The 18,150-nt window shown below is 40.0% G+C and overlaps 2 protein-coding genes across 3 annotated transcripts; both read left to right on the top strand.

The window, feature by feature from the left end:
• The first annotated feature begins 11,035 nt into the window (after positions 1-11,035).
• Positions 11,036-13,634, top strand: LOC131233692 (uncharacterized). The gene is made up of 3 exons (XM_058230481.1): positions 11,036-11,881; positions 12,133-13,578; positions 13,631-13,634. Exons 2-3 carry the CDS (start codon positions 12,164-12,166, stop codon positions 13,632-13,634), a joined length of 1,419 nt encoding a protein of 472 aa, XP_058086464.1. The 5' UTR covers positions 11,036-11,881; positions 12,133-12,163.
• LOC131233363 (uncharacterized) lies at positions 13,544-16,269 on the top strand. Of its 2 annotated transcripts, none has more exons than XM_058230053.1 (2): positions 13,544-14,061; positions 15,523-16,269. In XM_058230053.1, exons 1-2 carry the CDS (start codon positions 13,634-13,636, stop codon positions 15,788-15,790), a joined length of 696 nt encoding a protein of 231 aa, XP_058086036.1. In that variant the 5' UTR covers positions 13,544-13,633; the 3' UTR covers positions 15,791-16,269. The 2 variants fall into 2 exon arrangements, with proteins under 2 accessions (XP_058086036.1, XP_058086037.1); XM_058230054.1 differs by having other exon boundaries at positions 15,535-16,269.
• Positions 16,270-18,150: the final 1,881 nt, after the last annotated feature.

Consider the following 18,150-nt stretch of genomic DNA (forward strand, 5'->3'; position numbering starts at 1 on the left):
GAGCGTGCCGCAAAACACGTGGTCTGTTTACGTTACCAATATCTATGGGGCCACAATGATGTATATGTTATATCTACACCGTTCATCCATTTCGAGAGATCATTTTAAGATGTGATTTAAAAAAAAAAAAACAAACTGAGAGATCTGCGAAGCTCAAGAACCTTACCATGTAAATCAGTGGGGACAATGATTACCACCGTTGAAACTTTCATATAATCCACCGTGAACTTTATTTGCCATCCAATCTGTTCGTAAGGTCACACATACCTGCATAAGAATGGAATTAAAAAAATTTCAGATTAATTCAAAACTTTTGTGACCCTAATAAGCTTTTCAAGGATAGACGTCCAATCTTCACTGATTTCTGTAGTCTTGTCTGCCTGAGCTTTGTATCCGACTGTTTTTGGTTCAAGCCCTGAAACAATCTCTTAAGATGAACGGTAGGTTTGGATATAACAAATCCATCTCGTAGGGGCAACTTTTTGACGGCGCCCACTGATTTCAATACTACAGACGGGGAACGGATTTGCTACTCCCCCTGCCACCAGCCCCGTGGCTGGTGGTCAGTGCTCTGTGGGCCTCACCATGGTGTATTTGTTTTCTCCATTGCGTTCATCTATTTTTAAAGATCATTTCAGGGCTTGATCACAAAAACGAGAGGAATATAAATCTCAAGTGGACCACACCACAGGAAAATAATATTGATTGGATTACCACAATTAAAATCTTCCTAAGGCCCACTGTTATGTTTATTTGACATCCAATCTGTTGATTAGGTCATACAGACCCAGATGAAGGGTAATAACAAATATCAGCTTGATCCAAAACTTTTATGACCCTTAAAAAAATTTTAATGGTCAAAATTCATTAAATACTGTTTCGTGTAATGTGATCCACTTGAAATTGATATATAACTCATTTTTGGTCTAATACCATAAAATGATCTAAAAAACTAGATGAACGGAATTGATGAAATACAAACATCATGGTGGAGCCCACAGAGCACCGAATACCAACCATTGGCTGGTGGCGGGGGAGTAGCCAATCCGTTTCACTACAGACCTACGTGATGGGACGTAGCGTTGATGGACCTTACGTCCGTACCCCAACATGTAGGGCTGCGCAGAGACATCTCATACCTGCTCCACTGGGACATCTCAACCGCGTGATGTGGCCAATCAAATCCGGATGCATTAGGGCGCCAGGGACATCCAAGATGATTCGGTTACCAGGCTATCCACTTCCACGAAAGAAGGGAAAAGACAAGGATAAAGAACGGCTCACTAACATAAACTTAGCATACTTCATTTTTATTTTTATTTTTTATTCCCGCTAATTTGTCAAATTTGAAGGAAATCTGAGCCGTGCAAAAGGATGGACACAGTATGAGCATTAGTTGATGTAAAAATCAGACCTACCCAGATAGGACACCATCAAAATCAATTAACAGCCAACGATTTGGCGGACTTACTGAATGCATCAAAATCAGATTTCATGAGACCCCACTTGATGTATGTATACTATATCCATGCCGTCCATCCGTTTTTCCGTATCATTTTAGGTCATGAGCGCAAAAATTGAACTGATCAAAATTTCAGGTAGACCATTCCATACAATTGAATATGGATATATACAAAGACTTTCGGCGGTTGCAGAGAGGCTAGGCTGTCAGGTTTCGGGTTTGGATTGAAAAATCAGGTCCAAGTGTCAGGTCAGATCATAAAATATAGGAACATATTTATAGTTCTTTGTTTGGGTTCTTCCTGAGAGCTTCTCAGCGCAGCACCTTGAGGCTTGAAGGGCAGATTTGTCAATTTCACGCATGAACGGCGCACCCAGTGAACAACCAAGATCTTGCACAAAAGCAGGCCAGACTCTGGCTCTGGCCGAAGCCATGAATAATCCTCACGAACTCGATTAATTTTAGATAATGCCGAGAAAAATGCAGAAATTATATTTTTTTGTAAAATGTGGAAATTAAAAAACCAAAATGATTTGAAAATAAGGACAGGCTAAAGCAAGTTTGGAACACTGTCCTTACAGCGTGATTTGCTTCTACTCAAATAAATTGAGTATGTTGAAAAGGTTACAAGCAAATTACTTCTAGGATACAACAAACTTGGTGTGGGTTTGTGTTCAACAAACACAAAGACTCACTAATGGAATTCTGTTACACAGTATCTGACAGAAAATAAAGAAAAAATCTTAGTAAAGAAAGAAGGAGAAGTGTGAATTAGACCACTGTACTGGTCTGTTCTAAAGCTAATGGTTCAGATAAAACGTTCTAGACCACACTGCTGGTCTGATCTTCAAGCAATAGTTCAAATGAACCCTGCTGTCTTGCTGGAATTTGTGGTCTATAGCAGTGGAGTGGCTATGGTTCGTATGAGTTCTACTGGAGTGAGTTGTGATGGATTGGAAACCCATCCATGCCCTGTTTATATAGGCATTGATGGCTGAGGGTTATGGTCCAAGGAAATAAATTCCATTGGCCGTTTTTTAGCTGTTGGAGAAACTAACCATTATTGGCAATTTCTAGCTGTTGTGCATGAGCTATAATAGCTGTTGCATGCTGACTATTGTGAGATACTGATTAACCGTTTCTGGCTGTTGGGTTAACCCTACATTGCCTGTAATGAATTGCATGTGGAGTTACACCTCCACTGCAATAGTCATATTTTCAGCCTTTATATATACTTAGGAACCTTATTCAGTCCTCTAGTCTTCTAGCCAGCCATCTGCCTTAGCCTCTTAGTTGCACCGCGACTCCCATACGTCTCGCGTCGGTTCTCGAAAGAGAGACCCTCTGAGACATGATGCGAACGTGCGGAGTGTAAAGTGCGTCACTAGCGCATATACAGTCACACTGCCTCACATGCCCACACCCTCGCATCGAGCTCGTTCCCGTGCTCGAGCCCGGGTGCACTGGAACACACAAGCCCGATTCTCCTTGGACTAGGTGGGTAAACATTACAATACTCCACCATTCTCATTTGAACTAAAAAATCTTCTTCTCCTTTTCCAATGTAAGACTATTCCTAAAACTCATGAAAAATGTATTTTTGCAAACATTTTTTTATATATTATATAATATTTTTATTAAAATATATTAAAAAATCAATATATATTAACAATCCCGCACTTGATTTTTTACAATATATATTTCAAAAAAAAAATTCTATCAAAATAAGTAACTTATATGTATAAAGAAAGATATATTTCGATTTGAATATTCTCTTAGTGTAAGTATCTCAGAGCTTTATCGAAATGATTGGTAGCCGTAGCGTTAAACCAGTTATTCATAAATAACAGAGCCAGAAAAATTATACACATATTTACTATATGTATATTAAAGTTCCCACGATCTTACTCAGCACATTTTATGGTCATGTGCTCATCCCACTTTGTAAACAATCTTGAGAGAAAACTCTAACTCTCATAAGAGACGGCACTATCTCTACATTCATAGAGGTGAAATCCTTCCAGTGTCTTTGTTACTATAAGACATTTGTCTTTTAGACTAGACTTCATTAAGAATTCTAAGACTCAACCCTCTTTCGTAACGCTCGACACTCATCTATTATGGATGATGTCTTAAATTATTTAGTGCTGAAAACTTTCCACATATCAGTAACTTGTTTTTACCCATTAAACCTGAATTTAGAAATTTTCTGATTTTAGGTTGGGTTACCATCACTAGTGAAAATTTGGTTGAAGAGTTTCAACCCCATCCCTCTAAATGTTGCCTTTACTACTTCTCTCGGTAGAGGTTTAATAAAAGAATCTAATAGGTTATTGTTTGATTTCACATAAGAAATAACAATGACTCTATCTCGAATCAATTGTTTGAAATAATCATGTCGAAGACTTATATGTATAGACTTACCATTGTAGGTACCCTCCAAAATGGAAGTCAAGAAGGAAAAAGAATCGTATAATACGCGACCTGAGTCTTGAACAGTCTACATGGGTTTCCAAAATTTGGAAAGTTAGGTAGATGATTTAAGTAATCCATACCCTTCCATACATTCCACCATGGATGGACTGAAAAATTAAAAAAATAAAAATAAAATTAAATAAGACAATCGCAGACATTTGATTTGAGTCTGGCAGATTTGACGATTAAGAAGAGAAATACAACAACAGTCTAATTCAACTGAAAAATTCATAGATTGGCAGATGGAATCTTCCAATTCGGTGGGTTTTTAAGTCAAGGCCCATCCACGGTGGGCCATAACATAACAATGATTTGGATTATCGGATATTGGGTTCGGTTACGATAATTGAAAACCCACTTAAACAGTGCAATGAAGCGGCTAGTGTATCATATGATTCGACACATGAGGAGCCGAATATGTAATTCCCACCCTTGAAGTTGTTAGTCCCACCCCAACAGTTGTAGTACAATTGTCTATGAAGATTGAATCGGGGTGTAAATAACAATCCTGACAAAAGTAAAATGTATACGGACAGAGTTTTTTCCTAATGTACTCCTTACCTTTAAGCCAGCAACCTCATCACGCCCATCCAAACTTACTATACCAAACTAAGCCCCTGGTGTATGGGCGACTTCCTACCGGACCAAAATACTCGCCATTCCTTCCAGAAGTGGATTGGCTGGTATGTGAAGACGAGCGTTGATACTCCTCAAACTCCGAGTTGTATGAATGGTTCAAAAGAGATCAAAGTTACATGGGCCCCCACAGTTATCATCCACAACGTTCATCCATATTTCGGGGTCATTTCGGAGCATTTTATATATATATATATATATATATATATATATATATATATATATATATATATATATATATATATATATATATATATATATATATATATATATATATAAGAATCATATCCAAAGATCAACTGGACCACACCACAAATAGCACCATAACATTTATTTTCTATTCATAAGATCACAAAGACCTGGATGAAGAGGAAAAACAAATTTCATAATGATCCAAATTTCATAAAAGGGTTTCAATGGTAGACGTTCAATCCCTCACTACCTTTTACAGTGTGGTCCACTTGATAGTTAGATCTGTCTTATTTTTCGTCTCAAGCTTTATTACGAGCTCACCAAATAGATGGACGGTTTGGATGTAACACATACCTCATGATGGGACCCACAAAAGCAATGGGGGATTACACCTGAGGGGAAAAAAAAACAAACTGAAAGTCTGTCATGCCAGTACCGCTGTACTGGCAGGAGGGTCGTGGCAATCATGCAATTTTTATTTTTATTTATTTATTTATTTTTACATGGAGAACTTTTCCCCCCTACATTTTTCTCTAATACATATATTTATATAAATATGTATATATAAGCATATAAAATTTCTCTCTCCTTTTATTCGTTTCTTTCTTTATTCATTTAACAAGCATATATCCTAACCAAAAATGAGTTACTTGACGTAACATATATGATTTTAGGGTAGGAGAAGCTACTTTAGCCAACCAACCTGGTTATTTTCCAAGATCCCATCAGGTTAATGGTTAAAAATCCATTTCATTCACTTCGCGGTCAATTTCAATCAGTTCACAGTCAATTTCATTCACTTCGCGGTCAATTTCATTCACTTCGCGGTCAATTTCAATCAGTTCGTGGTTAATTTCATTCACTTCACGGTCAATTTCATTAACTTTGTGGTCAATTTCAATCAGTTCGCAGTAAATTTCATTCACTTCATTCACTTCGCAGTCAATTTCTTTCGCTTTGTGGTTAATTTCCTTCACTTCGCGGTGAATTTTCTTTATGGAATTAACCGCCGAATGAATGGAATTAACCGCAAAATGCATGGAATTGACTGTGAAGTGAATGGAATTGACCACGAAATGAAGGCAATTCACCGCGAAGTAAATTGAATTGAACGCGAAGTGAATTGAGTGAATGAAATTGACCGCGAAATGAAGGAATTTGACTGTGAAGTAAACGAAGTGAATGGAATTCACTGCAAAGTGAAGGGAATTCACCACGAAATGCATGGAATTTACCGTGAAGTGAATGGAATTGACCACGAAGTTAAGGAATTTGACTGTAAAGTGAAGGAATTGAATAGAATTCACCACAAAATGAATGAAATTGACCGCGAAGTGAATGGAATTGACCATGAAATGAAGGCAATTCACCACGAAGTAAATCGAATTAACCGCAAAGTGAATGGAGTTGACCGTGAAATGCATGGAATCAACCGTGAAGTGAATGAAATTGACCGCAAAATGAAGGAATTTGACCGTGAAGTAAAGGAAGTGAATGTAATTAACCATGAAGTGAAGAGAATTCACTGAAAAGTGAAGGAAATTCACCGTAAAATGCATGAAATTGATCGTAAAGTGAATGGAATTGACCGCAATGTGAAGGAATTTGACCATAAAGTCAAGGAAGTGAATGGAATTCACCGTGAAATGAATGGAATTGACCATAAAGTGAATGGAATTGACTACGAAATGGATGGAATTGACCGTGAAGTGAAGGCAATTCACCGCGAATTGAATGGAAGTGAATGAAATTGATCGCGAAATGCATGGAATTGACCTCAAAGTGAATGGAATTCACCACAAAATGCATGAAATTGATCGTGAAGTGAATGGAATTGACTGTGAAGTGAAGGAATTTGACCGTGAAGTGAAGGAAGTGAATGAAATTCGCCGCGAAATGAATGGAATTAACCGTGAAGTAAATGGAATTCACCCTGAAATGCATGGAATTGACAGCAAAGTGATGGCAATTCACCACGAATTGAATGGAATTGACCACGAATTGAATGAAAGTGAATGAAATTGACCCTGAAGTGAATGTAATTCACCGCGAAAAGCATAGAATTGACCGTGAAGTGAATGGAATTGACTGTGAAGTAAAGGAATTTGACCGTGAAGTGAAGGAAGTGAATGGAATTGATAACGAAATAAATGGAATTGACTGCGAAGTGAATGGAATTCACCGCGAAATACATGAAATTGACCTCGAAGTTAATGGAATTCACCGCGAAATGCATAGAATTGACTGCGAAGTGAAGGCAATTCACCACGAATTGAATTGACTGCGAATTGAATGGAATTGACCACGAAATGCATGGAATTGACCGCGAAGTGAATGGAATTCACCACGAAATGCATGGAATTGACCGTGAAGTAAATGGAATTCACTGCGAAGTGAAGGAATTTAACCGTGAAGTGAAGTGAACGGAATTCACCACGAAATGAATGGAATTGATCACGAAATGCATGGAATTGACCGTGAAGTAAATTGAATTCACTGCGAAGTGAAGGAATTTAACCGTGAAGTGAAGTGAATGGAATTCACCACGAAATGAATGGAATTGATCACGAAATGCATGGAATTCACCGCGAAGTGAAGGCAATTCACCGCGAAATGAATGGAATTGACCACGAAATGAATGCAAGTGATGAAATTGACCGTGAAATGCATGAAATTGACCACGAAGTGAATGGAATGAAATTCACCACAAAATGCATGGAATTGACCGCGAAGTGAAGGCAATTCACCACGAATTGAATTGGATTGATTGAGAAATGTATGGAATTGACTGCAAAGCGAATGGAATTCACTGCGAAATGCATGAAATTGACTGTGAAATGAATGAAATTGTTCGCGAAGTGCAGGAATTTGACCGTGAAGTGAAGGAAGTGAATGAAATTGACCGCAAAATAAATGGAATTGACTGCGAAGTGAATGGAATTCACTGCGAAATGTGTGGAATTGACCGTGAAGTGAATGGAATTGATCGTGAAATGCATGGAATTAACAGCGAAGTGAATGGAATTCACTGCGAAATACATAGAATTAACCATAAAGTGAAGGTAATTCACCGCGAATTGAATCGTATTGACCGCGAAAAGAATGCAAGTGACCGCAAAATACATGGAATTGACCGCGAAGTGAAGGCAATTCACCATGAATTGAATGGAATTGACCGCAAAATGAATGAAAGTGAATGAAATTGGCCGCGAAATGCATGGAATTGACCGCGAAGTGAATGGAATTCACCGCGAAATGTATGGAATTAAGCGTGAAATGAATGGAATTGACCGCGAAGTGAAGGAATTTGACCGTGAAGTGAAGGAAGTGAATGGAATTCACCATGAAATGAATGGAATTGACCGCAAAGTGAATGGAATTGATCGTGAAATGCATGGAATTGACCACGAAGTGAATGAAATTCACTGCGAAATGTATGTAATTGAAGGCAATGTAAAGGCAATTCACTGCAAATTGAATGAAATTGATCGCGAATTCAATGGAAGTGAATGAAATTGACCACGAAGTGAATGGAATTCACCGCGAAATGCATGGAATTGATCGCAAAGTGAAGGAATTTGACCGTGAAGTGAAGTGTATGAAATTCATCGTAAAATGAATGGAATTGACCGCGAAATGCATGGAATTGACTACGAAGTAAATGGAATTCACCGCGAAATGCATGGAATTGACTGCAAAGTGAAGGCAATTCACTACGAATTGAATGCAATTGACTGCGAAATGAATGGAAGTAAATAGAATTGACTGCGAAGTGAATGAAATTCACCGTGAAATGCATGGAATTGATCGCGAAGTGAATGAAATTGACCGCGAAGTGAAGGAATTTGACCGTGAAGTGAAGGAAGTGAATGGAATTGACCGCGAAATGAATGGAAGTGACCATGAAATGCATGGAATTGACTGCGAAATGAATGAAATTCACCACGAAATGAATGAAACTGACCGCGAAGTGAATGGAATTCACCGCGAAATGCATGGAATTTACTTCGAAATGCATGAAATTGACCGCGAAGTGAAGGCAATTCACCGCAAATTGAATGGAATTGACCGCGAATGGAATTTCCTTCATTATGCAGTGAATTTTGTTCACTTCGTTGTGAATTCCCTTCACTTGTGATGAATTTTCTTCACTTTGCGGTCAATTACATTCAATTCGCGGTGAATTTCCTTCACTTCATAGTGAATTCCATTTAATTCATCTACTTCTCAGTCAATTCCATTCACTTCGTGGTGAATTTTCTTCACTTCATTCAATTCACGGTGAGTTTCCTTCACTTCGCGGTAGGGCTGTACATCTAATTGAGTCGAGTTAAGGTGGGTCAAGCTTGTTTTGGCTCGTTCGTACTCTCCTTGAGTTCGAGCTTGAGTTTAAGCTCGGCCTCGAGCTTACCATTGGAGCTTGACTTGTTTGCCAAACCTTTCGAGTCGAGCTCGAGGTAAACTAGTGGATCGAGTCAAGGCGAACTTACCCCGAGTAGAGTCTAGTCTGCTCTTAACCTGACCCAACCCGCACTCGACTCGAAGTGGGTGAAATTGACTGTGAAATGAACGAAATTGACCACGAAGTGAGTGAAATTGATCACAAAGTGAGTGAAATTGACCGCGAAGTGAACGAAATTGACTATGAAGTGAGTGAAATTGATTGTGAACTGATTGAAATTGACCGCAAAGTGAATGAAATTCACTGCAAATTGATTAAAACTGATTGTGAAAAGAGTAAAGTTCACCGCATAGTGAATGAAATTCATCGCGAGAACTGATTGAAATTAACCACGAAGTGAATGAAATTGATCGCGAAGTGAATGAAATTCACTACGAACTGATTGTACTTAACCGCAAAGTAAATGAAATTAACCACGAAGTGAGTGAAATTGACAGCAAAGTGAATGAAATTCACCGCGAACTGATTGAAATTGACCACGAAGTGAATAAAATTGATCGCGAAGTGAACGGAATTGACCGCGAAGTGAACGAAATTGGCCGTGAAGTAAATGAATTTCACTGCAAAGTTAATGAAATTCACCGCGAACTGAATCAAATTGAATGCGAAGTGAATGAAATTGACCGCGAACTAAATGAAATTGGCCGCGAACTGATTGAAATTGACCGTGAAGTGAATGAAATGGATTTTCAACCATCGACCTGCTGAAATCTTGAAAAATAACCAGGTTGGCTAGCTAAACTAGCTTCTCCTACCCCAAAATCATAAATGGTACGTCAAGTAACTCATTCTAGTTTATGAGATATGCTTGTTAAATAAATAATGAAAGAAATGAATAAAAAGAGAGGGAAAAAAAAACTTTATATGCTTGTATACATATTTATATAAATATGTAATAGAGAAAAATGCCGGTAGAATAAAGTTTTCCATGTTAAGAAGAAGCAGAAGAAGAAGAAAGTGCATAGGCCGACGCAGCCCACTTTTCATTGGCTACGGTTATAATCCGTGGCTAAGGAAACCCCACCTTTTAGAAAACACATTTATGATTAAGCAAGCGCTTCTATTATAGTACGGTTATAATCTGTAGCCATAGGAAATCCCAACATTTAATAATCACATTTCTGTTAAAGCAGGGCATTTTGGTCCAATATGTGTGCGTCCGTACAAAGGGATTAGGAGGGATGGGATGAATTTTAAGGTAAAGACGGTGGTGTCAGTGGATTGGTTTAACATACATGGGATTGCTACATCCCGGGAGAAGCTGGGGAGGTTTGTTTGGGTTATTCCGAATATCCTGGGACAACGGGAGTGAAGGTGTTTTGATGTGGGAGGGGATTGGACTAATCCATTGGGGCAAAACTGTCCTGCCATTCGAAATCGAAGACACTTTAGATCTCAATAAAAAAATCCTCGGCTTGTAACGGCCATGAACTTTGTTACATTTCCTCCATCAGAGAAAAAAAAAAAAACAAAAAGAGGGGGCGATTTTTCTCATCAAAGGTTAGGTGTTTTTTTTTTAATATTTTGACTTTTTTAATATTTTGACGCAGAAACAAAATGCCTCGAATCTCCTTATTTTTCTGCTCTATCAGCCGAGAAAAACTAGAAACCGAGAATTTTATCATATATATATATATATATATATATATATATATATATATATATAAATTCGAAGCTTTCTCTTTCTTCTTTATTTTATTTATATATATATTTTTTAATACAGAAGATTCTCAGCTTCAGGCCTGAAATGGCAGAATCGGCGACTCTTTTCGTCCTTTAACCCAAAAAAGGAAGCCAAAAAAGCATCGGCAGCTACAATTTCGATGCGGGTATAGAGAAAGAAAAGGAAAAGAGGTAAAGGTGAGGAGAGGATTTTGATTTTTAGATAAAAGGAGAGAGAGCAAAGGTAAGGGATGAGATTGGGAGGGATTTCCCTCCGTATCCTCCTAAGATCCAAACGATGGAACTGGCATGACTGAAATTCATCTCTGTACAAACAGGAAAGGGATGGGACTACGATGGATTTAACGACCCAATCCCTCCTAATCTCGCTGAATCCTCCCGGCCAAACGGGCCTAAAGAGGGCCTTGTAAGGTGACTGGCTCATAAGTGAGTCGTACAGTAGGAGAAATCCGAGTAATGATATACGTGGTACGTATCTTTATAAAGTGCACACGCGCCTAACTGATAGGATAAGTGGGGCCCATGGTTAGGTTTTCAGACCATTGGATTATTTTATACAACTTCAGATGGAATATCAATCATATATCTTCCTTATAAGACTAATTAGCATTTGGATTTCTGGTCCACTGATAGACGGTTAAGAAGAAAAATACAAAGATTGTTCACATTCAAATAAAAGAGGTCCTCATTGGGATCGTACAGAAGCATGTGGGCAGTTCCCTTTCTTTTGACGGCGTTCACAGAAGATCAATGGTCTGGATTTCCGACACGTGGCTCTTATTTGTCAGAAACGCGAACGCGTGTATACTTGCAAAGTCGTGGGACGCGTACCATACAATTTTCTATATGCAGACTGTATCCCTCGTTTTGGGCATCTAATATCTCTCTCTCTTTCTCTCTCTCCAACGACGGGAGGATGCATCAGAGCCTCTGAAAATACACAGAATCATCTCGCGATGATCTTTCCTCAGGTATTTGAATCCTCAAACAGATATTATTTCCTTCATCAGATCTTTTATTGAATTGGGTTTGATTTAAGTTACAGTTTCCATTTTCATTTTCCCACTCTCTAAAGCTACCCAAGAAAACCCAAAACCCTAGATTTCAGATCATGATACATCATAACCGTGAAATCTATCACTAGGTTTGTGAAACCAGCAATCCTTAAAAAGGAAAAAAGAACTGAAACCCTAACTTGGGTCTTGATTTCATGATGAATTAGGGTTTTCTAGAATGAAAAAAGAAGGAAGAGAATGGATCTGAATCTATACCTAGGTTTGCCACGCTCCCCGATTCGCCGCGGGTCAGACCTCGGCTCAGATCTCGCCCTAGCTTTGATACCGTTGTCAGCTGAAGAAACCGGTTCAAACCAGATGTCTGGTTTTATGCCTGCGTCGGATTCTCATGCTCCGTACTCGCCCACCCATGCTTCGTATACACCCAACTTGCCACCGATCGAACCTTTGGACCCCACTGAGGAACCTCAAATTCCCCGTTTTGACCATGCGCCATACACTCCATCCCTTCCGTTCTATAGGTTGGTCCCACCATCGTTGGCGCAGAACAGTCCAGAACCCAACGGTAGCTCCCGTCTTGAGTACTGCCCGCACTTGCCATCTTACATTCCCGTCTCCCCAACCCCAGATCGAACTGGGGTTGAACCTCGGGGCCCTGATGCTAGTGACCCAGTTGGGCATGCCCCGTACTCTCCATCGTATCCTCCTGTCTCACCAGCTGCGGAAGACATCATCGGGCCTCTCATAGAGGGAGGTAGCAACCGTGTTGAGCACGTGCCATACTCGCCACCATATGCTCCAATGTCGCCGGGGGCATTGCCATCCTCACAAGCTGTTGATGCTTTGGTCGTCGAGGATGGTGATTCACATGTACCATACTCTCCACCGTATGTTCCGGTGTCCTTAACCCAACAACTCCACAATGATCGCCCCAGTGGTGGAAGCCTGCTGCCTGCTGTTGCCGCCAGTCTCTATGAAGCAACCATGCAAACAGGTGAACCTTTGTCCCAGGATGGTCCTTCGCAACGGGAGCTCTTTCGATACCCAGAAGTTCGGTTGCGGAGATTGATTGAGTCTAGTCGTCGTTGGCCAAGTAGGAGGTTCAGATCAACAGTTCCATACAGGGCTGAACCTGATTTCGGCATATCTTCCTTAGCAATGGAGGATCGCCTTCTGCAAGACATCATGACCACTGACAGATCCGTGGGAACCTCTGCGACTCATAAAGTGAGTGTTGAGAGTCTTATTGCTAAGGATTCAGAAGAGGAAAAGGAGGAGCAGGGTAGGGCTGCGGCTAACTTTGAGTGCAATGTTTGTTTGGATATGGCTAGGGATCCAGTTGTCACTTCTTGTGGTCATTTATTCTGTTGGCCGTGTTTGTATCAGAGGCTGCATGTCCACTGTGATCATAAAGAATGCCCGGTGTGCAAAGGGGAGGTAACAGAGTCGAATATCACGCCTATTTATGGCCGGGGGAGTACTGAAACCGCGGCCAAGAAGAAGGGCGGGGAAGATGGGGATTCGAGTTTGAAGGTGCCCCCAAGACCCCATGGGCATAGGTTCGAGAGTTCGAGGCAACGGCATCCCAGGCCGCTTTCAAGAAAATTGGATGGCGAAGAGAAACGGAACGGAAATAGATTGGATGGCGAAGAGTCAAGTCGGCCTGGAATATTCGATGGTCTTAATCGTAGGGTGCCCACTAAGCTGATGGGTGCTCAGCAGTTCCAGAGGGAGGGGAGTTCAGAAAATGGGTTGAAATCGGGGGCTAGTGGCTCATCTAGAAATGCCACCGATCCTGGTAGCTCCCAGAATGGTAATTCACATGTCGACGGGACTCATGCAGGGCACGGAAGTGCCCTTTTGCGTGATAGAATTGATTTTTGGCACCGATTTGCTCTTTATAGCCTCCCCAGTGCCGATGGATTTGCTGCCATAAGTGCCCGGGTTTCTAGTTTTCTTGAGAGGACAGCAAACAATGTCAATCATTCCGGCGCTTCTGCATCAGCCAATCCTCAGAATCCCGAGCCTCTGCATGGTCAAGGCACACGAGGAGCAACCTCTGCGGCAGATCAGGCTTCTGCGTCAAGCACGATGGCTGTGATACAACGAGATGCTTCTGCTGATGGATTTGCCTGGTCAGTATGACTTTTGCGCGTTAGAAGACAGTACGGATGGGTTGATGGAACTATCCAAGATGATGCAAGCAGGAACACTGTCAATTGTGGTGCCGTGAGATTACAAACTCTGGGGGGGTGTTTGGCGCATGGTATTAGATGGGATTAGGTGGGATGGAATTGCATCTAGTCCCGTGCCAATTTCTCTAACGGGCCGTTTGGCCGGTCGGATTGGATTGTATTAGAAGGGATTGGGAGTTAAATCCCAGGATTGGCGAGTGTGCGTGCCAAACAGAGTCGGTGATCTGATCCCAATCCCATGAATCTTAAGACAATCCACTGACAACACCATCATTACCTTTAAATCCCATCCAATCCACCCTAATCGGTTCAAATTTGACGTGTTTGGTTTGATGGATTGGAAGGGATGGGATAATCCCGGGATTGGCCGAGCGTGGGTCCGTGCCAATTCTACTCAATGTTAGCAAGTTGTGTGGGTCCTACCATGATGTGTGGGCTATATCCACACTGTCCACCCATATCATTTTAGAGCATGGGCCAAAAAATCAGGTAGATCTGAAGCTCAAGTAAACCCACCATAGAAAGCAGTGGGGATTGAATACTTATTGTTGAAAACTTCTTTAGGGCCACATAAGTTTTGGATCTACCTCATTTTTAGGCCCATGCCATGAAATGAGGTTACAAAGTAGATGAACGGTTTAGATATAACATGTGTTATTCTCAATAGTTTTAAATGATGGTGGGTATATCCATTTAATGTACCACCTCAATAGTTTCAAATGATGGTGGGTATTTCCATTTAATGTACCACCGTATTACAAACATAGCATGGAATTAAGCTTATCCCATACTAAGAGAGGAAAATCCCTACCATATGTAATAATTACATTTTTTTTTTTAATAATCCCATCCCACCTAATCCTTCCCAATACCATGAGCCAAACACCCCCCATAGAATTACAAATTACAGTGTTCGGGATGGAGAGACTGTCTAGTCCATTGATCTAGAACGTTGATTAGGTCCAACACACATTTCGTGGGCTGCCATGCAAAGATCAGTCTCAACAAATATAACCATTTAATCAATAGCGTTTTATATGGATGATCAAGATCATTTACACAACTTGATCTATCCATTGATTGGACCGATCATGGATTGCTTAGGATTCTAAAGAATCATTTTTCTCAGGAAATCGTAACCATGCTGTCAAGGGCTTGGAAAAATCATGGCCATTGAAACAAGACCAAATCAAGGATGGATTGGATGATATGGTCCGTGCTATTTTTGCATGGTGGGACATGAAATTTATTTTGGACTTATTGGACGGTTCAGATTGATAGATTAAACTATTTAATTAAACCAATGCAACTAGATGCACTGTTACTATTGTGCTCTCATCGCACTGGAGCATATTTTCCCCAGGATATTTTCCACTTTCGATAACGTCCGTCGTTTTGTAGTTGTGTTGACAGGAGAGGTGCGCAATGCTCAGCCGACGACAAGAACCCGGACGATCAGGTACGTCCGACCGTTGTACCGGACGATGTGATACAGCCCGAGTCCGACAAGTACTGGGCCCCTCACCCCAAGACTGGAGTGTTTGCGCCCATCGAGCAAAACGGACGTGCCGGTGGGGACCACCGCCCACCGCCTGTGGATGGTTCGGTCCTGGAGGAGAAGGCCTGGTTCCGTCCGCTCGAGGACGTTGACAAGCCCCACCCCGCCTAAAAAGGACGAAAACAGCGTTGGGTAGCTTCCGTGGAGGAAGTGGGGCCCACAATCTCTATGATGATACTGGACTCCATTTCTCCTACCGCTGCTATATGTACGCAGCTTTATCGTGTCAGAAATATTCGTATATGTACGTATCTTGCTTTGGTCCGTTTGTCTTTTAGACGACTACGTATTTTCCTAAATTTGTGGAAGAAATAGGGCTGTTTGGCTGGTTACATGCACGGTAGCTGCAATTTCCAACGGGAAGCACAGAAATACGGTAGAGATCGTCCGCTACAGTAGACGTGGTAGGTGGTGCGTTAATCAGTTACCTACCCGTCTGTCTTCTTCACTTTCTGATGGTGAATGTTGGACGTTGATGATTTCATTCTCCGTCAGTTGCTTCTAGGGTCATCGAATGGATGCCTTGGATCATCTGGCATATGTGAAATTTTTGACCTTTTGTGTATTAATAGAACATGGGGAATTAAGAATATCGCTGAGAAGAGGGACGTTTCAGATTATACGAGCATTTCTGCATGTGCACTTCGTGCGGCCAGATTTGCTAATCCAAAGTAGCAAGTAACCGAGGGGATGAAAACGAACATTGTACATGCTACACTGTTAAAAACACGGACTTTTGAACATTGTTGTGAACTGTGAAGCGTGTGTTTGTCATTCAGGATTATCACCAAGCCTGCAACTTGGGTTCAGGCCCCTCCAACTCGATTGACCAAGGCACAGGGAATGCCTGCGCTGTCAATTCTCGTTGCTACATAACGTTGTCTATCACACCAGCTTACAAACAAAGCCGATTTTCTCTTCCAAATAGATTGTGCACTACACAATACAACTTTTAAACGTCTGAAAGTTCTCTAGCCCAGAATTTCCCTGTGCCTTCAGGACCAACACAACTTTTAACGTTTGGAATTTCTATGGCCCAGTAATTTCCCTGTGCCTTAAGCACAAAAGATCCAACCCAACCTTTTTAACGTTTGGAAGTTCTCTGGCCCAGAATTTCCCCGTGCCTTCAGCACAAACGATCCACACTCTTTTCAGCGTGGCAACCAGGAATTACGGACGGCTACGGTTATTGGAAAATCTTTGCATGGGGGCCTCACTCAGCGGTATGACATGATGAGACGTAGCCTGGCCTCGTGGCTACGCCAAAACTGCCGATTTACGACCTATTTTTGCGACGGATTTCGTCCGTCGCAAAAATTGCTTGGTTTAACGACGGATTTAATCCGTCGCTAACGGAAAAAGTCCGTCGCTACACCCATCTTTCTCAAAAATCCGTAGTCCAAACGTCGCGGAATTTCGCGACGGATTGAAATCCGTCGCTAAAATCTGATTTACGACGTATTTACGACGGATTTTGGTCTGTCGTATATTAGCGACGGATTAAATCCGTCGCCAATTTTGATTTTGCGACGGAAATTATATAGTCGCAAATTCCCGCCCAAAATACCAAACGGCAACGCTTTTCAGTCGCTTTTGCGACGGATCATGGTCCGTCGTAAAAGGACTTTTGCCTAAACATTATTTTTTAATACAAATTCAGTGGTTTAATTGTACATATTTGTATCTAATATTATTTTTTAATAATTGATTGAATGCAAAAAAAACAAAATTAAATAAATAAAATTTGTTTTTATATCAAATGAGTGGAAATTATTAATTTTTAAAAATTTAAAACTAATATTTAAATGATTTGTAATATGACAAGAAAAAAAAATATTGAGAAGTTAAAAAAATTTAACAATGTTTAAGAAAAAAATGAGATTTTGAAAAAAATAAAAATCGTGATTTTAAAAAAAATCTATTTTGTGGGAAAGAAAAGAATATTGATTAAAGTTGATAATTTTGAAAAAAAAAAAAATTGATTTCGAGAAAAGAATAATATCCTGAAAAGAAAATTAAAAAGATTTCAAAAAATGTGAAAAATTTGACAATGTTGAAAAATGAAAATATTTTGAAACAGAAAATGAGAGTTTGTTTTTTGAAAAATAAGATAAATTTGAGAAATTCGAAAATAAATGCTTTTAAAAAAAATGGAGTTAGAAAGAATTGAAAATTTTAAAATTAAACAGTAATAAAGAATCGATACTTTAAAAAAGACAAACATTTTGAAACAAAAAATAAAGAAGTTGGAAAAGTTTGTGAATTTAAAAAATAATGGACATGTTAAAATTTTGAAATTAAAAGGAAAAGTTTTTATAAAAACACGAGATTTTGAAAGAAAAAAATATCATTTTAAAAAGGAAAATTAAAAAGTTGAAACAAAATGATATGCTTTTGAAGGAAAAAAATCGGCATTATGGAATTTTTGAGAAAAAAATAAATTTTGAGAAATTTTTTGAGATTTTGGAAAT

This window comes from Magnolia sinica, chromosome 18, assembly GCF_029962835.1.
Source record: "Magnolia sinica isolate HGM2019 chromosome 18, MsV1, whole genome shotgun sequence".
Taxonomy (NCBI): Eukaryota; Viridiplantae; Streptophyta; class Magnoliopsida; order Magnoliales; family Magnoliaceae; genus Magnolia; species Magnolia sinica.